We start from the raw sequence: 24243 nt of genomic DNA on the forward strand, positions 1-24243 counted from the left end.
CAAGAACCGTTCTAAGCATATTAACTGATTTGGTCCTCACAGAAGCCCTACGACTATCAATTGCTATTTGTTTCATTTTAACCAGAAGACACTTTTAACAGTATGTTCGTCTTAGCAGCTACCAATCATTACGCTACCACAAAGAATGATAAAAACCCAGAAGCCTTGGAACGCACAGGTGTGTCAAGGAGAAGACAGCATTGGGTGAAGGGAGTGACAGTTCTGAATAAAAGGAAAGTTTTTCAAACTGCCAAAGAATTTTTTGAGAAAAGTTGATTAAAAGGCTTATATATTTGTATCTCCCTAATCTAGATATAGTTTTCTTTTTTATTTTTGGCACTGATGGGCTTTGAACTCAGGGTTCTGAGCTTGTTAGGCAGGTGCTCTATTGAACCACGACTCCAGCCCTTTTTGTTTTGGTTATTTTATTTTTTATTTTTGGTGAGACGAGGGTTTGAACTTAGGGCTTCATGCTACTGTTTGAGCCACACCTCCAGTCCGTTTTGCTCTGGTTATTCTGGAAATGGGGGTCTCATGAACTATCTGCCCAGGCTGGCCTTGAATCTCAATCCTCCCCGATGTCAGCCTCCCAAGTGGGTCGGAGTACAGGCATGAGTTTCTTTAAGCTATGTCTATCCCACAAACAGCAACCTCTTCCTAGAGGGTGGCTAGAGATGAGGTCATGACTGGCCCATCCCAAGTGTGGTTTAAAATTCAGTAGTCTGAGAAACCAAAAAGTAAGCCATGCACGAGTTCATTTCACCCTCTCCAGGCCAGCAGACATCTGTAATGGACTTCTCCTACACAGCTAGCAGGGGCAGAAAGAGGTTTTCATCTCAAACAAATGGCAAAATGACCCCTCTGGGGTTCCTCACACACAGTGGAGGATCTGGAAACGATGTCAAAGACCACGCCCGAGTCCCATGAGCTGGAGACAGCCACCTCTCCTCATGCCCCTGAGTGACAGGAATCATATCTGACTTGTATGTTTTAATTTTCTGCAGTACTCTGTGCCCAGGGCCACCGTGGGACAGTGAGTGTTCCAGACGGCAAATCTGATATTTCAGTCTACTTCTTCATGTGGTATGCCAAGGATTTTTTCCTAGAGGGGGGAAAAGAGAAATAAATTCTTAAAATTCCAAGTTCAATTCACCGATGAAGTAGAAACATATGCCTGTTAACTCTGCGCTTACCCCAGCACGGCCCGAGGCTCACAGACAGTACTAGCATTGGGAGAGAGGCTAGAAAGGTCACTGTCATCCTTGTCCTGCCTGCAAGGGAGACATTAGCTTGGATCTTGTGTCACCCACCCGGGCTAACAGGCTGGACCTTTTCTGGAAGATGAGGAGGCTCTGAGGCTGTATGTAAAATTGCACAAAGTAGGTTGGTGACTGGAGGCTGCCGTAGAGGCCAAGGCCGCAGGACTGCAGGACAGCCGTGAGCGCGTTCACACAGGGAGAGGCTGGGGCGGGGCTGTTACTCATCTACGTGGTTCACTTGCTCATCCACCGCAAGTGGCTCCTCAGCATCCAGGACACAGAAGTGACAGCGCACTGGGGAATCCCAGGAGGCTCCAAACACACCGCCCTGCCCTGTCGCTTATCCGGAGTTGAGCTTGGAGGCTGAGATGCGCCTCCAGAAACGTGGAACGGGGAGACGTCAGGACACTTGAGCTCCTGTGTGCAGCAGAGTTTTCCCTCCTTCCACAGGCCACCCGGGGCCAGCAAAGTCCCTTGTGTCCAGACCAGGGAGACTGGGCCTCTGGAGGCCTCAGTCCACGTCTTCCACACTTTCAGAGCCCAGATTAGCTCACAGATATTCCTCTTTTTTTTTTTGGCAGTACTGGGGTTTGAACTCAGGGCCTTGTGCTTTCTAGGCAGACACTCTACTGCATGAGCCGTGTCCCCATGTTGTTTTTTCAGATAGAGGCTCACGATTTTTCTCAGGACCTACTTCTGGCTCCTGAGTAGCTGGGATTATAGACGTACACACCATACCCAGCTTTTTTTGTTGAGATGGCAGTCTTGCTAACTTTTTGCCCCAGCTGGCCTTAAACCTCAATCCTCCAATCCTCCTGATCTCCACCTCCCAAGTCGCTGGGATTACAGGTACGAGCTGCCACACCTGGCCTATAAATATTCCTTTATGAATATCTTTTAATTTTTCAATACTTCTCCTCTGGCATTTTGGCAGTCAGTCTTTCCTCTCCCATTTCTTTCTTCCCTCTCCTAATTTCTACTTACACACTCCAAATTAAACATAACCATGGCTAAAAGTTAAGATTAAGGTTTCTGCCAGATGCCGGTAGCTCACACCTTGTACTCCTAGCCTACTCAGGAGGATTACTGTTTGAAGTCAGCCCAGGCAAATAGTTCGTGAGACTCTATCTCGAAAAAATACATCATGAAAAAAGGGCTGGTGGCCTGGCTTAAGTTTGCCTAGCAAATGTGAGGCCCTGAGTTCAAACTCCAGTACCACACACACACACACATACACACACACACAAGATTCAAGTTTCTGATGCTCAGGATAAGTAAAAAATTTTGGATTGAAACCACAGAGGATGACTGGAGGTAAGGCTCAAGTGGAAGAGAACCTGCTTTGCAAGCACAAAGCCCTGAGTTCAAATCCCAGTCCCACCAAAGAAAAGAAAAAAGAGACTACAGAGGATTAAACAACCAGTGCTTTCATTTCTAAAATCTTTGAAAGTCCCTCCTCCCTCCCTCGCTCCTCCCCTCCCTCTTGTCCTACTGGGACTGCAGTTTGAACTCAGGGCTTCATGCTTGCACAGAGGTGCTCTGCCACTTGAGTCACACCTCCAGTCCATTTTGCTCTGGTTATTTTGGAGATGGGGTCTCATGAACCATTTGCCCAGTCTGACCTTGAACTGTAATCCTTCCAATCTCAGCCTCTCAAGTAGCTGGGATTACAGGTGTGAGCTACCAGTGCTCAACTAAACCTCTTTATGACTGAGTCATTTTCCGTCATGTGGGTGTCTTTCATTTTGTTGATCACTCATCAGTTGAGGGATTTCATCATCTAGTGATTAATACAAATGCTGCTATCACATTCATATTCAAGGTGAGTTTTAGTTTTCTTGCTTATGTACATCCCAGGGTGGAACTGCTGACTCTGTTTTTCTTTGGTTTATTTCTTTTATTGTTTTGTGGTGCTGGGGACCAAACCTATGGCCTCATGCTTAAATGCTCCCCACCACTGAGCTAGACCCCTAGCCCCGGTACACTACACTTAGCATTGTGTAAATGGGTTGCAGCCATTTACAATCCAGCCAGCAAGGTCAGGAGGGCTCCAATTCCTCCACCTCCTCACTAGTGCTGTCTTTTATTTTAGCGGATCTGGTGGTGGGGCTCGTCACAGCTTTTCCCGCCATTTTCCTCCTGGTGAAATGAGAATGTCAGATATCTATTCTGGTGCTTATTGGCCCGCTATCTATCTTCTTGGAAGAAAGTCTGTGCAAGTCCATGGCTCACTTAAAAAATTAGATTACTTGGACTGGTGGAGAGGCTCAAGTGGTAGAGTGCCTGCCTAACAAGCAGAAGGCCCTGAGTTCAAACCCCAGTACTAAAAAAAAGAAAAAAAGATCACTTATTGTTTTTGTTTTGTTTTGTTTTTGGCAGCGTTGAGGCTTGAACTCAGGGTCTCACACTTGCTAGGCAGGTAGTCTTTCCACTTGAGCCATTCTGCCAGGCCTCTCTTATCATTTTTGATTGCTGAGAGCTCACTATGACTTTTGGGCAGAAATTAGTTATTAAATATTTGATTTGAAAGTGGTTTTTTTCCCGTTCTGTGGTTTTGGTTTTTTGCATGCTCTGCACACGCTCCACCTCTGAGCTACACCCCCAGCTCTCTCACCCCCTTGATGGCGACACTGAAACACGAAATGAAGCTGGACTCTTCTATTTTCTCTTTTTCTCAAGCAGTCTACCATTTGAACCACTCTGTCATCCCCTCCCCCCATTTTCTCTCTTGCCTGTACTTTTGGCATGAAACCACTGTTTTTAATAGAAATTAAAACAGCATTTCAGCTACATTCATGGGTCAAATAGAGTCTTGAGAGCTAGCCTGTGAACCAATGGATACGGACCATTTCTCTAAAAAACCACATTCACAGGGTCAGCAGTGAGTTACAGATGAGCCCTTGGATCATGGTCAAGTGGGAATTGATGATCCCTGGATGTTGATTCGGTGAGACATGGATTACTTCAGCCCAGAGGCTGCTGGGGCCATAGCTGTAGAGGTCAGCAAAGATTTGGGGGAAAGGAGAGACCGGTGGGGGTCCTGGGAGGAAGAATGAGGGACTGAAATACTGCCAAGGAGTCATACTATCCTCCTTTTAGAATGGGTTAAGGCAGCTTGGGTGACCTCAGGGTCACTTACCAGGTACAAAAGTCAAAAATGGGACCAGGTGAGCCCTGTGAGCAGTCACTAAAGACCATGGTGGCACCTGAGCCTGTGGGTAGCATGAGCCATGCTTTCCTTCTGACGCCAAGACACCCAGCCTGTGTGGAGGTGCCAGGGTCGCACTGGCCATGCCTAGAGGTGACTCAAGCCCCTGCTGGTCCCTGGACTAAGTAAGGACAATCGGGGTGAAGACCAGTCCTCCTAGGACAGGCCCGGGCCTACTGGGACTCCAGCCTCTGGGGTAAAGCATTTGGCCAGGGTTGACCTCGATTAACCTTGAACATGGCAGTTCTAAGGAGATCTCAGAGAATGGGGCTGAGGGGCAGGGAGGGGTGGAGGGGGCAGGAGGTCTGTTGTGATTCACCTTCTCTTTGCTTATTTTGTACCAAAATGTCTCTGTCAAAGCATTCATGATAAAATGTCACGGGCCCCAGATCTCTGCAAGGGGACTAGTCCTATGCCCTGTCATTTTTTGCAGGCACGAGGACCTGTCCCCTTGCCCTCTGCTCATGGCCAGACTTCCATGGCCGGCAGAATTTGCCAAAACAGAAATGACATCTATCTAAACATTTTATGTCTCGGCATCAACTCATTTCCTGCTACATGTGACCGGCTACTCAGCCCCATGCACACTCACGTACCCCGGGGAGCTCAGTAAGTATTTAATGGGTGACAAGGGACCGCTATGACTGTGTACCCTCAGTGGGATTGTATCCCTTGCCACTTGAGTGTTCTAAGCCCATGAGAATGGTCTCACTGATGTCTTCCCTGCTCTTCCAAAAAAATCCTTCCAGCCCATCCCTTCTGACACTGAAGAAGATTCTTTTCTGTTTTGTGGGTCTGGGGTTTGAACTCAAGGCTTCACACTTGCAAAGCAGGCGCTCTACTACTTGAGCCACACCTCCAGTCCATCTTGCTCTGGTTATTTTGGAGATGGGTCTCGAGAACTATTTGTCTGGGCTGGTCTCGAACTGTGATCTCAGCCTCCCAGGTAGCTAGGATTACAGGCGTGAGCCACTGGCCCCTGGCTAAGAAGATTGTTATGGCATTTGCTTACCCATCCACCGTGCTGCTGGACCCAGGATGAGAAGTGCTCTTTCAGATACTTGGTCCCAAAGCCCAGCACCCTGTTCATTGGGTGGTTGTCGACCGCGGTGAGCTTGGCTGTGGCGTCTATGGCCAGGGCGGCCTTGAAGCCCCGAGCTTTGGCTTCCGATTCTCCTCTGGTGTCCACGTCCCTCAGTAACTGGTCTGTGATGGTCTCGAACATGGAGTAGGAGGACAACTTGTCCTGGAGGCTGTTCATCAAAGCCTTGTCTTTTTTCAACTGCGCGTAAGAGAGAAAGCAAGCGTTCAGTGGAGCAGCTCAGCCCACTGAGGCAGACCGAGGCCACTGACACACCCAGTGGAAAGACCTGAGCTCTGGTCTCTACCGTGGCCTAGCGTCCTGTACACCAGGCCAAGTCACGTGCCCGCTCTGTGAATTCACTGCCTCCGGATAAAGAAGGGAGAGTACTTCGGGTGCTGTGGGTGATTAGGACTCGGTGCTCACCCAAGGGGTTTGCAGTCTAGTGACAACTGCAAAACGGTGCAAAGTACTTTTGTCAGAGGTGGAGCGAAGGACAGGGTCTGTAGCTTGGGAGTCACTGTCTGGGGCCATCACCCTGTGCTCTACGGTTTTGCTGTTGATGGTGACACTGGGGTTTGAACTCAGGACCTTGTGCTTGCTTAGGCAGGTGCTCTACCACCTGAGCTGCTCCGCCAGCCTTTTTGCCCTGCTTGTTTTTGAAATAGGGTCTCTCTTTTTTCCCCAGGCCAGCCTGGACCACGACCCTCCTATTTAAGCAGGCCTGCGTGTGCTCAAGTGAGTGACTTCGCAGACGTTCTGCGGCCAGTGGACACAGTAGAGGCTGTTCAGGAAAGGAGCCCTGCACTAGGGGCCTGGGGGGAGAGCACCTGCATCACAGCCCTGAGTTCAAGCCCCAGTACCGCTGGAGGAGGAGCCCTCTGATTCCACGGTGGGTTTGCTCTCCAACTCTTTGGTTTTTGGTGGGCCTGGGTTTTGAACTCAGGGCATGGTGCTTGCAAAGCAGGCGTGCTACTGCTTGAACCACACCTGCAGTCCATTTTGCTTTGGATATTTTGAAGATGGTGCCTTGAGCTGCGATCCTCCCAATTTCAGCCTCCCAAGCAGCTAGGATTACTGGCGTAAGCCACTGGCGCCTGGCTATTCTCCAACTCTTTACCTGAAGGCAGCTCGCACACACTCCCGATTAGAAGGATGGGTGTCAACTTCTAAATGTCAGAAAGTCTGCCACTTCTCTCCAAGTCACATAGCCCCGCCTCCTTGGGCGAGTTGGTAAGACAGCCTGTAAACAGACTTCAGAACGAAGACTGAAGGCTCTCAGAAGAAAGGGACCCCAGCCTGGAAGTGACCTCGGGACACAGATCTCCTGCCTGCAGGGCAGTTCCAAGAGGCCAAACTTCACCGAGGATCAGATTAATAAACCTAGCCAGCAAATTTTAAGTCACTGGAGTCTTTCTTACAAGAACACGGTTCCTCCTTCCCAAGAACTCCAGGGAGGCTCCAGATTTACTTCTGCTTTGCAAAGTGACTCATTTTTGACGTGCTGCCAGCAAGACGCTGAGGCCTCCAAGGGAAATAAAACTTAGTCTAAGTGAAAGTCAGAACTCTCACAAGGACTCAGGCCCCAGCCTGGGGCACAGCTCTGTTCTCGGGCAGCAGGATGTGGGTACAGGAAAAAGTCACCTTAGCTCAAAGCCTATCATACCTCACTCTCCAAATGATCCCCGGATTGTTTCAGCAGCTCCACGACTCTGGCTATTACTTCATCTTCTCCATCTGTTAGGGGAAAATTCCAGTTATTTCTTTTTAGAGAGGCACAAAGTCACCTTCAATGTTCCCAGGGGCAATGCTTGTGCTTGGCTAGGGATCAAGGAAGAAGCATGCGTTGTAATTCTGTCCTGATAACTCTTATTACTCCTGATCAGACAAAAATCGTGCAAGGCTCATTGGCAGATCCATAGTCCCCTTCTTTGTTAATATATATATTTTTGTCAGTACTGGGGCTTGAACTCAGGGCCTCACAGCTGTTAGGCAGACGCTCTCCCACTTGAACCACTCTGCCAGCCCCTCTTCTTTCTTTTCTTCCTCTTCTTTCTTTGCTCAGCACCCCCGCCCCAATTCAGTGACCCTTGTGACTGTCACCGAAGACATTGGTCCTACTCCAACACTCGTGTCTATGAAGACAAAATTTTGGGAGAAATTTCCCTCTTTTTAAAAAACCTTAGGGCTGGGGCACAACTCAAGTGGTAGAGCACCTGCCTAGCAAGTGCGAGGTCCTGAGTTCAAATCCCAGTATTGCCAAATAGGTTTTTTTCCTTAAGTTTATTTATCTATCACCTATCTATCCATCTATCATTTATCTATCTATCATCTTTTGGAGCTGGGATTGAACCCAGAGTCTCTTGTATGCTAAATCTCACACCCTTAGCAACACCCCAACCCTCCCTCTCCGTCTTAGAATTTTCCTCATCAGGCGATGGATTTTCCTTTTGGAGACCATAAATCCCATATTAGATCATATTTCTGCCTTTGTGTGTTAACTACCAGAAAAGACACAGCCAAATTTGTAGCCCAGGTCTAAGAAGAAGTATAATCTTCCTGGCCTACATTTGTGGGTGTAACCTCATTCCTTGACTCATTTTATTTTTCTGTTATTTGTTTCGTTTTTGTCTTATTTGTTTTCCATCTGACTAAAAGTTTTCCTATGTCATGTTTCTACAAGGTGGGGTATAAATACTTGAAATTAATAAATCTCCCCCCAGGCTAAAATGGCCAATGCATGGAAAAAAATGGCTGCAGATGGTGCGTGTCTGACTCATGGGCCAGTCTCCGAAGCCAAGGAGTCCACACGTCTGTCCTGGATAAAAGGATACGAGAGGCCCAAGGAGGTCTGGGGACGGGCATGGGCAGCCTGGTGCCCACGTTCCTTGAGGGGAAACGGAAGTCCAGTCTCCACAGCCCTGGGCTCGCTGGACATGGGCTCGTGTAGAGGAGGAGGTCTTGGTCTTGGTGTGGTTTGGGGTCTCTCTCCATCTCTCAGCTGTGCTGGAGAGAGCGAGCAAGCCCCAGGACTGTGTTGTTAGCAGGCTCAGAGGCTCATCCTCTCCTCTGACTTCTCACTCAAAGACTAGCAGTTTGTGGTCCTCATAGAATAACAGACGGTGGACAAAGCCACCACTTTGATTCAGGGTTGGGAGACACTGACATCTTTTGTGGGGAGAATGTTCCTCTGGTCCTTCAGGGTTCTGCAAACCTAGGGGCCACCTCTGCCTCACATTCTCTATGGGAGGCTGGCGAGAGAGTCACAACAGGTGCAGTTTGTCCTACTCTCCCGAGCCCGGAGTCTCCACGGCCTGACAGGATCTATGATCCCAGCTATTGCTATGGTGTGGGTGACAACTGACCTCACCTGGTCTCACCTAGTCACTACTTCTCACTTCTGCCTCATGTTCTACACCAGACCTGGGGTTTGACAAGGCCCCCAGTGTTTGACGGAGCCCACAGCAGTATAGACACCCTGAGTTGATGCTCCAGCTCTGCCAGGTGCAAACTGGTCCAGGACCACTGGAAACTCGATCACAAGGATCCCTGCGGACCCTGCAGGTCACCGCAGGCGAGGGAGTCCTCCTCTCCCTCCGGGGGAGACTCTCTGGCTTGGTGGTGAGCCTGGCAGGTCCGGTCAGCCTGCTGCAGGCCCTGGGCCTTGGGCTGGTGTCACATAAGCCACATGCTCAGGACATCAAGCTGCACAATGTACAATATAAGCCTATTTGGAATTGTCACAATGGATCCCCCCTGTATAACGAATATACCCTAATTAAAAAAAAAACAAAAACAAAGAAAGAAAGAAGGACTCACCTTTCTTAGAACTTGAAGAGCCCAAGTTTTCAAACCAGAAGCCGGGATCCTGTGCCTGTGGTATAAGTTTCCCTTGGAGCTTGACAGTTCCCCAGCTGTGGTGGTCTTCTGGAGGTGACCAGGAGTGAATGATCTCAGCCACTCGGTTGGCAATGGAAGCAACTTTTGGGTCCACGGCTAGAACAAGACAAAGCGGTGCTGAGGGGAACTTCTAGAACTGTGCTGCACACCCATTGCACAGTGGCCTGGAGTGAGGTGGCCAGCCCAGAACAGAGGAACCTGCCTGGGAGTGGTGAGGCAGGGCCGTCCTTCAGAAAGGACTGCAAAAGCTTCCGGCGGGTGGGGGGGGGGAGGATGGGGGGGAGGACACACAGAGGAAGTGACTGCCACCTCTGCACCCTTGTTTTAGTGTCATGCAAAACTAGGGGTCCCTTCCCCCTTTGCAAGAGAAGAAACACAAAGGGGAAGGCTTCGTTCTTTGCTTAAAGAAATGATCGTTTGGCTTTTACTTTTATTCTTTCTTTCTTCTCTTTTTTTTTTGGACATCCCTTCTACCTAGGAGATCCGGTCCCTGTGTCACAGGAGGTCATTCAACAGTTTGATAAGCATTTGGGATTGTGCCACTGAGGAAAGAGAAATATCCCTGCTCTTGTGTCATATTCACCACCCAAGTTCATTATCAAGTAAACACCTATCACCCCTGCCTCATATTTTCACACTTCTCTGTCTTCCATGTCTCTAGTTGAATGATGGAAAGCATTCAACCAGTGGATAGAGACAGCTGGGCATGGTGGTGCATGCCTGTAATCCCAGCACTGTAGAGGTGGAGGCAGGAGGATCGCAAGTTCAAGACCAGAACAGGTTTAAGAAACCCTGTCTTAACAGAGGCCAATAGGAAAAGGGGACCAGGACCTAGAGAAAAGGTTAGATCAAAAAGAATTAACCTAGAAGGTAACGCACACGCACAGGCAATCAATGCGAGTCAATGCCCTGTATAGCTATCCTTATCTCAACCAGCAAAACCCCTTGTTCCTTCCTATTATTGCTTATACTCTCTCTACAACAAAATTAGAGATAAGGGCAAAATAGTTTCTGCTGGGTATTGAGGGGGGGAGCGGGAGGGGGTGGAGTGGGTGGTAAGGGAGGGGGTGGGGGCAGGGGGGAGAAATGAACCAAGCCTTGTATGCACATATGAATAATAAAAGAAAAATGAAAAAAAAAAAAGAAACCCTGTCTTAAAAAAAAGTGCATAAAGTAGATGTCATCCTTCAAGAACTTACAGTCCAGGAACAGTGATGTCACATCCATGCACACGGTACAGAATGAAGCATCTGGCGACAGGAGGCTTAAATGGCACAGACCCCTTAACATGGTAGTCTGTCAGAAACAAGTCAGCTTTGCACTTGCTGGGATGGAGAGGGTGGGATGTGCAGGTCTATGGCTGAGCTGTTGGGTAGTAAAATTTTCATTGTTTTTCTTTCTTTCTTTCTTTTGGTGGTAGGGTTTGAACTCAGGGCCTCCCGCTTGCTAGGCAGGCACTCTACCACTTGAACCACTCCAGCAGCCCTAACATTTTCACTGTTGACTAGTCACGGAGGTCTTCTGTGGCCGGTGCCACATGGAGCCGCTGAGGTGTAGCTCGTTAAGTGTGAAGAATAACCCTTGCTCCTCCTCAAAACTCACAGAAAGACATGCAGAGGAATTTTAGGTAGCAGGTTGGGGACCCAGAGCAACTCTGGGGTTTTGTAAATCAAGACAGGTCAGAGAGGCCAGGCCTGGGTCCTGGGAGGGACTGGGTCACATGAGAAGCAGGTTCTGACCCCATGTGTAGCCGTCAAGGTGGCCTCCAGTCCTCTGTCCCTAACACACTTTTCCTGGAAGATCACAGGTTCGAGGCCAGAGATTTGATTTCTACCTAGTGAGACCCTGTCTTTAAAAGCCATGTGAAGTACAACTCATCCTGCAAGAGCTTATAATCCAAGAAGTGTGAGGCCATACATGTGCACCAGAAGTACAGAGTGAAGAAGAGACTCTTTTCTTACGGTTTTATTTATTTATTTTTGGCAGCACTGGGGTTTGAACTCAGGGCTTCACACTTGAAAAGCAGGCGCTCTACCACTTGAGTCACTCCTCCAGCCTCTTTTGCTCTGGCTATTTTGGAGATGAGGTCTTGCAAACTATTTGCCCAGGCTAGCCTCGAACTGCAATCCTTCTGGTCTCAGTCTCCCAAGTAGCTAGGATTACAGGCATGAGCCACAGGTACCTGGCTATTCTTAAAGTTTTTAAATTTAGGATTGCAAATGAGAATGTGAACTAAGCTGGTCCCCCGATCCTAGGTTTTCCTATGCATACATCAGTCATGTCCTGTACCCATGTCCACACGGGTTCACAGAAATCAGTGTACTGCACATGGGTCAGTCAGATTGGGCACCTCTGTGGCTGCTGGTGGCTTGAGGTAGGGTTCTTCACCAGCCTGGCCTTCTTAGCATGAGGATGGTGAAGGGTGACTTTGCAGGGAGGGCAACCACACGCTGAATCCCTGGATGGGCACTTCAGTGCCCTCCCTTCATTGTCCAGTGGCTGTCACGGACAGGTCCCTGAGCACAGTGCCGTGGCTGTGAGCCATTCCTAAGTTGACATCTGGCTTAAGAACTTCTAGTTTTCATGCTCAGCCCAATGGTTCAAAACCAGATGAGGGTGGATTAGAGAGGAGAGGTCAAGGAGAAAGAGATCAACTCCCTTCCTTCTCATTTCAACTCCCAAAGCCAACTTGCTTCCTACTTTACAATCACCCACTGCGGCTGGGCATGGTTGTGCATGCCTGTAATCCTAGCTACTTGGGAGTCTGAGATTGGGAAAATCATAGTTTGAGGCCAGGCTGGGAAAACAGTTCACAAGACCCCATCTCTAAAATAACCAGAGCAAAATGGACTGGAGGAGTGGCTCAAGTGGTTCAAGTGCTTTGCAAGAGAGAAGCCTGAGTTCAAACCCTGGTCCCACCCAGAAAAAAAAAATTCACTTACTGCAGCCAAACCAGCCCCCTGTTTACATTGGCCGCCATGATCCCAGCAGAGCAGTGGCCAGAGGCTGGATCCTCCCAAGGGACCTCTTCCCCGGCAGTGTTCCCAGGAGGTGGGAGAGGAGGTTTGCACAACCTGCGCCCTCTAGAACCCGGGGCAGCCGTCCAGGGGATCACGTGTGGTTCTCCCAAAAATCACTCTGTGCCTGTCCTCACGCTAAGAAGGTCAGGCTGGTGAAGACCCTCGCCATGTGGCAGCACCACAGAGAGACCACCAGCAACCACAGAGGTGCAAGGCTTACTGACCTGGGAGCACTACACTGAGTTCTGCGAAGCTGTGGATGCGTGTGCAGAAAAATCCAGAAGCATCATCCTGACTCAGGAGACCAGCTCTGGTCAACATCATCGTTTGGAATCCTAACTTTACAAACCTTAAGAAGAAAAAGCTGGTCGCCTCTGACAGGCCAAGGAAAACTGGATGGGGCAAAGAGAGGACAGAGGGCTGCCCATTCTTGGGGGTCTACTTTGGGGGACACTGGGGGTCAAGAAGAGAGGAGAGCAGGATTGCGGGGGTGCTACTCATGCTTGGCCTGAGACAGTTGCTGCAGAGGAGGAAGGAGTTTGGAATGATTTCCTCATGACACCGTTTGCCGTTTCCTACTCAGTACACACTTCTTCTTCCTTCAAATGTGAAAGTCTGTTTTGGACCCAGCAGAAGGAAATGAGAAATTCCCAGCCTCCTTTGCAGTACAGGATGGCCAAGGGGACGTAGGGAGAAGTTGCAAGCATTTTCAAGAAAGCTCTGTAAAAGGGAGCAGAATGATCTAGAAAAAGGATACCCTTTGTCCTTCCCTTGCTCCTTTTTCTTCCGGCTTAAAATGTAGATAGGATGGCTGGAGTCCCAGCAGCCACCTTGGGATATAAAGTGGTCATCCCCAATATATATGTATAATTAGATATACATATAATTATAAGCATATGTTTTATATATGCAGTTATACCCGCAGGTACAATTCATCTTTTATTCTCAATCTCAGCTAAAAGTCAGCTCTGTTCACCTACCTTCCCCCAAAAGAGGGAAAAAGTAAAACAACAACAGCAACAACAACAACAAAAACCTTCCCTTGAAATTTTGGAAAAAAAAAAAAAAAAGGTCCAGTGATACTTCAGTAAATACCAAAACATGAAATGTCATTTATCCCCGAAAAGGCCTGAGGGGGAAGGGCTGTAAACCTCCCATCTTCCAGCGCAATCCACACAGCAGGGTGAGCAGCAAGGCCCCCTGGGCCTCCGGCTATTGTCCGCCTTTCCCCCTCAGCAGAGGCACCTGCTGCACGTGGCTGGGGAGTGGACGTGGAGGGACACACCAGGAACTGGCTATTTCACTCTAACCTAGATCAGCGCAGACTCCTGGCCTGCTTGGGAGGGTTAGACAGAACCAGGATGACCTCTGCAGCCACCTGCTGTATTTCCTTTCTCAAGTCACTTCTGGGACTGTCACTGCCTCTGGTCACCTGAGCCAGAGGTCCCCATGTCCTCCTGACCCTGGCTCCTCCTGCTTGAAGCCCTTTAAGTCTAATGGGGACCTAAGGTCTTCTGGACCAAAGCGAACGGTCTGAGATGGCCATATGTGGGACATTTTAAAATTGAGACGCTGCTGCCACCTGTTGACCGGTTGTCAACCCAGGCCAGTCAGAACAAGCAGGAGGGGCTCTCCTCCACCATGTGGGCCCTGGGCCCTGGGTGTTGTTGGGGAAAGAAAGGGTCAGGGATGCTTCTGCAGAGGTTTGGAAGCTGGAGGGAAAGTTTGTGACAAAGCTCTTATGACAAGGTCTTCTATAAATGATTTTGTCCTTTTTATCAAAATGCTTCTCAGTTGCCTTTTTTTTTTTTGGCAGTCCTGGGATTTGAACTCAGAGCTTTGTACTTGCTAGGCAGGCACTGTGCTGCTTGAGCCACTCCTCCAGCCCTCTTCTCAGTTGCTTTTTTTAGGGTGATGTAAAACAAATTTTTTTAGCCAGGGTCTCAGGATGGAGCCAGGATAGCCTTGAATTCGTCACCCTCTGCCTCAGCCTCCCAAGTGCTGGGTTAGAGACCTGTGCCACCATGCCAGCCTGAAAGCTACCTTTGGACATATCTATTTGACCTTTCCATCCACCATAGGAGGTAGGGTGGGCAGATCCCCAAGGAACAGATGTAAACACAAGGCCCAGGGCCCAGGAGGCCAGCGGGCTTAGGCCCAGGGCAGCCTCAGCCTGCCTGCAGCTCTTTCCTTTACACAGCTCTCTCCAGAACAGAGATCAGGAAATTGGACACCAGGCTTATTTATACAGACAGAGCCGGAAAACCAGTCAGTCCTGTCACCCTTTACTGTCACCTTCTTCCTTTCTGTGTGGTTGGAGAAAAACAGGCAGTTATTACTGGGGACTGGACAGGAAGCGCTGGCATGGGAGGGCCTGAGGCGGCCTGGCTGTGTGGAAGGGGCAGAGGTGAGGCCTGGAGGGTGCACAGAAGGGAAGGGGTGGGTGAGGAGACGAGGAACTCCCCAGGCCTACCTGCGCTCTCCAGGTGCTGGAACCACTGCTCACCCTGGGAACCGCCCTGAAAAACAGCCCTTGCTGTTCCACCCTGAGCACGGATCAACCCAGGCCAGCTCAGTAGATCGTCCTCCTTCTGAGTGGCTCCGAAGAATGTCCTCCAGGAAGACTTCTTCTTCCCAAGGTTTACGTTCTTCTCACTGGATGAGGAATAGATGAAAGGCGGTGACACCTGTGTCCCCCGTCCTTTCTGGGGCTGACTCGCTGCACCCTGCCGCTGGGGTGAGAAGGCCTCCGGGCTGCTCTTGAAGACATGGTGTCTGGTGTAGTAGGCCAAGATCTTGAACTCTATGCTGTCTGGGTCATCGTCCTCCAGGGGGATGTCTTCCAGGTCACACGAGCCACTGCTGCACATGCTGGGCCTGGAACAACAAACACCACACTGTGTCCCACAGGGAGGACCTCTCGCTCTTTGTCGGTTAGAAGGGACAGGGGGCACACCTGCCACGTACTGTTTTGTTGGGCAGCCTGGGTCGCCAGAGCTGGGAAGGCACAGTGGCACTGGGATGGGAAGAGACGTGAGCGAGAGTCCACGGGAGGGGAGAGCGAGCAGATCAAATGGAGACGCACAGTGGGGAAGCAGGACAGGGACAGAAGACAAGGAAGGCTCTCGGAGGGTGGAAGGACCCCATAGGTGCGTGGGCACTGGGCAGAGAGTGGCTATGGGTGATGTGACTGAAGGTGGCGAGGAAGTGGCACGGCATAAGCACTGTGGATGGGCAGAACTTGTGACCTGTGGAGGGAAATCAGGGTGGTGGCTGCTGGCCAGACCACGGTGGCCTTAGATCACCAGGCTGGGAGCTTTGCGCTTTCTCCTGGGCATTGGTACCTTGCAAAGGAGCCCTCGCCACAAGAGGGTGCAAGGTCTTGGGGCAACTGAGTGGGGAGAGGTGTGTGGCCCCGACCCGTCCTTTCCTCTCTCCCTTGTTGTGTACCCTCTGCTTCAGCCATATTTGGTGCTCCAGATAAGATTTCATCTGGTAAAAGCACACTATCGTTGACTTAGTTATTTCTAGCGGCACTGGGGTTTGAACTCAGGGCCTTACACTTGTGAGGCAGGTTCACTACCACTTGACTCACTCAACCAGCCCTTTATGCCTTTCAGTTATTTTTCTAATAGGATCTTGAGGTTTTTTTTGGCCTGGGCAGGCCTGGATTCCAATCTTCCTATTTACGTGTATCATGTAGCTGGGTTTACAGATTTGCACCACCACACCCAGTTTATTGGTTGAGAAGGGGTCTCATCATCCCCACCCCCCACACTGGTCTCAAACCTTAATCCTCCTGATCTCTGTTTCTTTTTTTTTTTCCCCCAGAGTTTTATTATTTTTTTTATTTTATTCATATGTGCATACAAGGCTTGGGTCATTTCTCCCCCCGCCCCCACCCCCTCCCTTACCACCCACTCCGCCCTCTCCTTCTCCCCCCCACCCCCTCAATACCCAGCAGAAACTATTTTGCCCTTATCTCTAATCTTGTTGTAGAGAGAGTATAAGCAATAATAGGAAGGAACAAGGGTTTTTGCTGGTTGAGATAAGGATAGCTATACAGGGCATTGACTCACATTGATTTCCTGTGCGTGTGTGTTACCTTCTAGGTTAATTCCTTTTGATCTAACCTTTTCTCTAGTTCCTGGTCCCCTTTTCCTATTGGCCTCAGTTGCTTTAAGGTATCTGCTTTAGTTTCTCTGCGTTAAGGCAACAAATGCTAGCTAATTTTTTAGGTGTCTTACCTATCCTCACCCCTCCCTTGTGTGCTCTCGCTTTTATCATGTGCTCAAAGTCCAATCCCCTTGTTGTGTTTGCCCTTGATCTAATGTCCACATATGAGGGAGAACATATGATTTTTGGTCTTTTGGGCCAGGCTAACCTCACTCAGAATGATGTTCTCCAATTCTATCCATTTACCAGCGAATGATAACATTTCGTTCTTCTTCATGGCTGCATAGAATTCCATTGTGTATAGATACCACATTTTCTTGATCCATTCGTCAGTGGTGGGGCATCTTGGCTGTTTCCATAACTTGGCTATTGTGAATAGTGCCGCAATAAACATGGGTGTGCAGGTGCCTCTGGAGTAACCTGTGTCACAGTCTTTTGGGTATATCCCCAAGAGTGGTATTGCTGGCTGATCTCTGTTTCTTGAGTATCTGGGATTATAGGTATGAGCCACCATGCCTGGCCTATTTATATTTTTTTACATATTTGGAAAGCACCAATGGAGGCAGTGGAGAGGGGAGGATGTGATTACCTGCATGCTTTAGAAAGATTCACACAAGGCTGAGTGTCATTGTCGATGTCTATAATCCCATCCTGTACTGGGGAGGCTGAGATTGGGAGGATTAAGATCTAAGGCCACCCCAGGCAAAAATCATGAGACCCTACCTGAAAAAATAAACTAAAAGCAAAAAGGCTGGGGGTGTGGCTCAAGGGATAGAGCACTTGCCCAGCAAGCTCAAAGCCCTGAGTTCAAACCCAAGTACTGACAAAGAAGAAAAGAAAGATTGCTTTCATGAAACAACTCCTTTTCTGGGTTCCTGCTAAGAAACCGTTTCTTTTGGCAAATAATCTATTTTGCTCTCTTCTGTTAATGCAAGGACATTTTTGTCTCCCATGCCAGCGGCCCAGTCTACCAACTGTCACTGGCTTAAAAATTCCCAGCCAGTCGGTGTGTTGGAAAGCAGCTGGGGCTTCTTAGGTGGACTAGTTTTGAGGCCTAAGACACACTACCTCACTGCTCTGAACTTGAGCTTGCTGTAGGTAAACCATACTTCGTCACAGTCCCCTGGCAGGGACATTGCGAGGGGTCAAAAGAGTGCATGAGAAGTTTTGCCACAGAGCTTTGCCCCAAAGTAACAACTCTCTAGGACGTTGTGGGGAGGCTGGGAGTTGGAGGCAGAGGCAGCGCAGGTTCCAGGCCAGCCTGGGCTACGTAGCAAGACCTTGTCTCAAAAAAACCCAAAACCCAAAAACCAAAAAAAAGTATAGCTATTATTTTATTCCACTGCAGTCATGCATGCCTCAATAATGGGGACATGTTCTGACAATGTGTCACTAGGCAACATGGTGGGAACACAAAGTGTATTTACACAAGAGGGCTGTGACGTCACGAGGCCATACGATCTTAAGGGACCACCCTGGCGTCGTGGTGCATCGTGGACTGAACCGTGGTGGTGTAGCATGTGGCTGTACAAATGTCACTTGGACCTCTGGCTGTTTTGGTGTGGCTCTGAATCATGTGCCCTTCTCTTACTGGTCCTGCTGGTGTCGGGGCTGAAGCCTGTTCCCCCCAGGTTTGCTGGATGCTTCCTGGGCATCCTGATTTCCCTGGCTGGGCAAGTTCTGATAAGAGCAGGGGTTGTACCCAGACGTGGAGTGGAGATGGGGGCTGATATGGACTCCCAGGCAGCAATGGGCAGACTCACGAAGCCACCACACCTACCCACTGCACCCACAGACGTCTTTATGCAGCTCCTCCAGGCCCTGGACTCTGCCTTGGATCACCTGAAGAGTGGCCCGGCCACCATGCTACTCGTCGCTGTGTCTCCCATTCCTGTCTGGTTCCTGTACATGGCCTCCTGTCTTCCCACCACTCTACCTATCCACACTCACATTATGGGAACTTTGCCTGTCACTTCAACATGTTTTTCACCTCTGCCCCTCCCTGTCACCAAGCCCATCCAGTCCTGTCCCTCCTCCACAGGCATTCAAGTCAGAAGGTCCCCCTTCTCTTTCAGTGCACAGCCCTGTCCTTTCTCCCCAGCCTCTGTCACATATCCTGTGTCCCTGCATGCCTCAGTTCCACTTCTATGTTTCAGAACGCCATCATCTCTGACCTGGACAGCTCCAAAATCCTCCTCTCCCCCTCTTGTCCTTCTTGTAATCCAGGATCCACCCGATGGTCGAATTATCTCTTAAAAATGTATAGCAAAATACTACTGAACGCAGTCCACAGAGTCAGTGCAATCCCCATCAAAATCCCAACGTCGTTCTTCACAGAAAGAGGAAATCAGTCCAAAAATTCGTCTAGAAGCATTAAAGATCCAAATAACCAAAGCAACACAGGAGGTATCACAACACCTGACTTCAAAAGATACTACCAAGCCACAGGAGCAAAAACAGCATGGTACTGTCACAAACACAGACATGGGACCAATGGAATAGAAGAGCCAGAAATAAACCCATGCCGCTACAGCCAAAGGTGCCAAAATCATACGATGAAGAAAAGACAGCCACTCCAACAAACGGTGCTGGGAAAACTGGATATCCACATGCACGAAGACTAAAACTAGACCTGTCTCTCACGTTGCACAAGAATCCATTCAAAGTGGATCGGAGATCTTTAAGACCTAAACGCTGAAACTACTACGGGAAAACACTAGGCGATAAAAGGCACAAGCAGTTAATTTCTGACTAGGACTCCAAATGCCCAGGATATAAGAGCAAGAATGGACAAACTGGACTGCATCAAATTAAGATGCTCTGTTTCAAAGAAACGGTTTCCAATGGCAACAGACATCCTACAGAATGGGAGAAAATCTTTGCAAACTCTCTATTGCACAAAGAGTTAACATTCAGAATGTACAGAGTTCAGAAAAGTTAAATACCAAGTGGAAACTACTCCAATTAGCAAATGAGCAAACGAATTGAACAGACATTTCTCAGAAGTACAAAAGACCAATAATACATGAAGCAATGTTCAACAGCCTTAGAAAATGTAAATCAAAACTCCACTAAGATTCCACATCTCACGAGGTGCCAGTGGTTCACACTTGTAATCCTAGCTGCTTGGGAAGCTGAGATTGGGCGGTTCAAGGCCAGCCTGGGCATATAGCTCATGAGACCCCCATCTCCAAAATAACCAGAGCAAAATGAACTGGAGGCATGACTCAAGGGGTAGCACGCCTGCTTTGTAAGTTCAAAGCCCTGAGTTCAAACCCCAATCCCACCAAAAAAAGATCCAAAGAACAAAGATTCATCTCTCCCAGTCAGAATAACCATCAAGAAAACAAACATAGCCGGGGGCTGGTGGCTCATACCTGTAATCCTAGCTACTCAGGAGGCAGAGATTAAGAGGATTGCAGTTTAAAGCCAGGCTAGGGAAACAGTTCCTGAGACCCTGTCTCCAAAAATCCCATCACAAAAATAGGGCTGGTGGAGTGGCTCAAGCATAAGAGTGCCTGCCTAGCCAAGCAAGTGTGAAGCTCTGAGTTCAAATCCCAGTACCGCAAAAAAAAAAAATTAAATAAAGGAAGCAATGACCCAAATTCAGGATCAGGATGGAGTCAGTTCTACAAAGCAAATGAGCCCGTTTCCTTAACAGGCAAACATCGCACACAGACAAAGGTGAAGAGAGGGCCTTTACAGACTAAAGGAGACTGAAGAAACGTACAGATCTGAGTCCAAACACCTGTGCCAAATGGAGATACAGATGCTCTCCGTAGGGGAGGGTGAAATGCCATGGTTCAGACGGTGCTGAGGAAATATCGCTAATCCTGTCGGAAGTGGAAACGCTGCTGTTAAAAGTATATATCTGGACTGGGGACGAGCCTCAGTGGTGGTGTTCAGTCCCCAGCAATATTAAAAATACGCATCCATAAGGATACAGACTGTCAGGACATGGGTGACACTCAGTACATCTGGACTTAAGATACAAATACTGGCACTTTTGCTTATCCAGCACCTAGACTAAATAGTGACTTGACACACAGCAGGCACTCAATAAATAGTTGATGAGCAAATGAAGGGAAATGAATAGGTGATTACAGGGCTGCCAGGTGAAATACAAATAAATCTGATAAATAATAGAATATTTTAGCATCAGCATATCCTAACTAAAACATTATTTGAAACTAAAAAAATTTAAATCTTTTATCTGAAACTTAAACTTAACTGGGTGTCTTGTATTTTTATATCCTAAACTCTGTGAATGCAAGCTGTTGCAGGGAAATCCTGAGATATGTGTAGATGAGTAAAGTAAACCAAAGAGTGAGAGCTCAAGGAGCAAGATTGCTGGGCACTGTGGCTCATGCCTGTAATCCCAGATACTCAGGAGGCAGAGATCAGGAGGATAACGGTTCAAAGCCAGCCTGGCCAAATAGTTCTCAAGACCCTATCCCAAAAAAAAACCCAACACAAAAAAGGGCTGGTGGAGTGGCTCAAGTGGTAGAGCACCTGCCAAGTAAGTGTGAGGCCCTGAGTTCAAGTCCCAGTACTGTCAAAAAAAAAAAAAAGAGTAAGATCACAGTGGGTTCTGTGATCATGGTCATGGAGGGGGGCGGTAGACCTGGTGTGAAAGACGTCGAATCCAAGCAAGAGAAGGAACCGGGACTTCTCAGTGCAGGATTTCAGAGGTTTTCCAATAGGGAACTTTTTAAATAGTGCAGCTCTGGCCACAGGAGGCTGATGTCCACTCTGGTCCCATAGGAGTGATGTCTCTGTGTAAGGGGAAGAGCCCTCTTCTTGAGCCGATCCTCCATCGCTACAGAAGAAATTTCCATGCAAAACCAAACCAAACCTTGTGAATGTAGTGTGAAGGCTTTGAAACGGTTGCTGTGGGAGGGGACAGCCTGACATGGGGGGTCGAAGCAGAAAGCTTCTACTTGGAAAAGAAGTGACTTTTGTTGTTTGATCAGCTAGAACAGAGCTGGGGACCTGGCCCAACCAACAGCAAAGCCCAGAGCGAGAGGAAGCAGAGAGAATGGTGCCCTCAGGTCACAGCCACAGAGCAAGAGAGGGAGTGAGGAAGAGGCAGGGTGCTAAGGCCAGAGCCTGGCTCGCACATGGGTGAGGGACAAACGGGACAGAAAGGTGTTAGTGAAGACACCTCGCTGCCCTTCAGGGGTGAGTTACTGCTACAGTGACAGCTGTCTCACTTTAAAGCAGCAGGGAGCCGGGAGTGTGTCACACACATGTGTGTGACAGAAGATGTCCCAGCTGGTGGCTCTGAGGGCTGGTCCAGAGCTGGGAGGGACATCTCAGCTCCTGCTGGAGACCTGAGGCCAAGGCAAATTCAGCCACTCCAGTACTTTCTCCTCTGTGACAACCACTCTCAAAGCCAAGATTACAAGGATGTCTTTGTCCCACTCTTAGCTCTCCACCAGGGCTCTGTCCTGCTGCCAGCCAATGGGCTGAGTCCTTCAGGCAACTCCACGTGCGGCCTCTGGGAACACAAGTGGTTGGCCATTACTGAGTGTTCCCCAGTTCCCGTGGGGGCCACCACACTGTGGGGTTTTTCTAGAGCTGTGGGTAAGCTTTCACTTCTCTTCCTGCAGGTCATGGTTGAGTTGCAGGGTCAGCAAGCGGGGAAACATCTCCACTCACAGGGACCTCTGCCACCTACCATGAGTCACAAGGAGTCTGCACTTGGCTTGCCTCACTTCTGCCTGTCCCCAAGCACAGGGACCCCACAGGCCCCGCAAAAGAGCTGAGGGTAACTCGTGGGTGCCATAACTCTTCTCTGAAGGAGTCTTAGACCAGGTCAAGTTCAACTTCATCTGGTCTCCTTGAGCCTCGCCTTCAACACCGATGGCCTCTACTGCCCTATGGACACTGTCTGCCCTTCACGGTCCTTTTACTCCAGGCCTCTCTGTGCCTACTTTCCTTCTGTCATTTCTGAGCGTGACATGTTCTTTGATCTTGAAAGTGAAATGAGGAATGAGGTCAAATGTCTTAACTTTCCATAAAAATCAGAAAAGAAACAAAGCCGGAGGTCAAATTCCTCATACCAGAGGACCAAGGCTCTGTGTGGAACAGTGGGGCCAGGAACCCAAGGGAGCAGGGCTTTCTGGAGCGTGGGGCCATGGATTGCCCATTTTTCCTGGGCCTTGAACTCCAGGAAGTCTCTGGGGATCTGGCAAACAGCCCGAGTTCCTGGGAGGTGTCCAGGTTACTGGGCTCAAATCCAGGGACTCCCATCCTGAGCCCCCATTTCTATCCTAGGGCATGGTCTCCCATGGGGCAGAGGTACCTGTCATGTTGTCACACATCTTGACATATACATAGTGAGCGAGGGCTACACGGTGCTAGAAAAAACTCAACCAGTGGCACCTTCTTTTTTTTTTTTTTGCAATACTGGGGTTTGAACTCAGGTTCTCTACCACGTGGGCCATGCCCCCAATCCTTTTTCCTTTAGTTATTTTTCAATTAGAGTCTTGTGTTTCTGCCCAGGCCAGCCTGGACCAAGATCCTCCTATACTCTTCTCCTCCCCGTTATAAATTATAACTGAATGACAGGCACCTGCCACCATGCCTACTTACTGGTTGAGATGGGGGTCTCTTGAACTTTTTGCCCAGGCTGGCCTGGAACCTCGATCTTCCTAATCTCTGCCTCCTAAGTAGCTGGGATTACAGGTGTGAACCACTGTCCCTTGCCCAGTTAAACATTCTTAACTGAACTATCCAGATTACTCTGCCGCAAGAGAAATGAAAGAGAAACCCTTAAGCCTTTTTGTCCCCTTCTGGGAAACCACATCAATTCTGCTCTCAGTATCACTTTGTGTCCTGAGCTGACACACTGAGAACATTGTAACAAACCGTGTACACATCCCTGGGGTGATGGCCACCCGGGGCAAACCAGTGCTGAAGCCGGGGCTGTGTCTTCCGGAGCCAACTGTGTTTGCCTGCTGCTGTTACCTGGTCTGGAAGCTGTCAGTGGTGTCTCCTGGGTCAGGTCGGGTGGCAGTGTGGCTCTCTCTCCCCCACACAGCGTCTGAGGGAACTTTGGCAGGTCTTCAGGTGCTCACTGAGAAAGGCTCAGGTGACTGGAGCAGCCAGGGACAGCTGCCTCTTCGGGGTGAGGAGGGAGGCTGGAGGAGGCTTGGGAAAGAAATCACTTCCTTAACGAAGCCCCGCCTCCAGCTTGTAACTGAAGGAGGGACTGTCCTTTGCACCTGTGATTTGACTCTAAAATGAATTTGAAGTCCTTCAACAAACACCTTGATTGTTCTTAGGCACAATGAGGCGTGTCCCTTACCTGATCCTTCTTTACTGTATTATCAGTTTCACAAAGGTTCACCTAGGCTGTCACAGGTTCTGTCCACATATTTAATCTTTTCACCACCCAGGGGCAGGTGTTTGGAGTCTCACTTTCCAGATAAGATGACTGAGGCGCCCAGGGCTGATGGAACCCTTCAGTTGAACCTGGTCTTTCCAGTCCTGGTCTTTCTGGCTCTCCACTAGGTCTTGTTATCTCTCCCTATACTTGAAAATTCTACTCAAGGTGGAGAGGCTAAAGTGATAGAGTGCCTTTCTAGCAAGCAC

The 24243-nt window shown here is 49.1% G+C and overlaps 1 protein-coding gene across 1 annotated transcript; it reads right to left on the reverse strand.

Annotated features, from left to right (window-relative positions):
- Positions 1-424: 424 nt before the first annotated feature.
- Positions 425-23794, reverse strand: Bcl2l14 (BCL2 like 14). The gene is made up of 6 exons (XM_020161188.2): positions 23617-23794; positions 14942-15345; positions 9368-9544; positions 7215-7285; positions 5480-5749; positions 425-1102 (listed from the first exon to the last, which is right to left on the reverse strand). Exons 2-6 carry the CDS (start codon positions 15336-15338, stop codon positions 1064-1066), a joined length of 954 nt encoding a protein of 317 aa, XP_020016777.1. The 5' UTR covers positions 15339-15345; positions 23617-23794; the 3' UTR covers positions 425-1063.
- Between the last annotated feature and the right edge of the window lie 449 nt (positions 23795-24243).

The sequence above is a fragment of the Castor canadensis genome, chromosome 6 (assembly GCF_047511655.1).
Source record: "Castor canadensis chromosome 6, mCasCan1.hap1v2, whole genome shotgun sequence".
Lineage (NCBI taxonomy): Eukaryota > Metazoa > Chordata > Mammalia > Rodentia > Castoridae > Castor > Castor canadensis.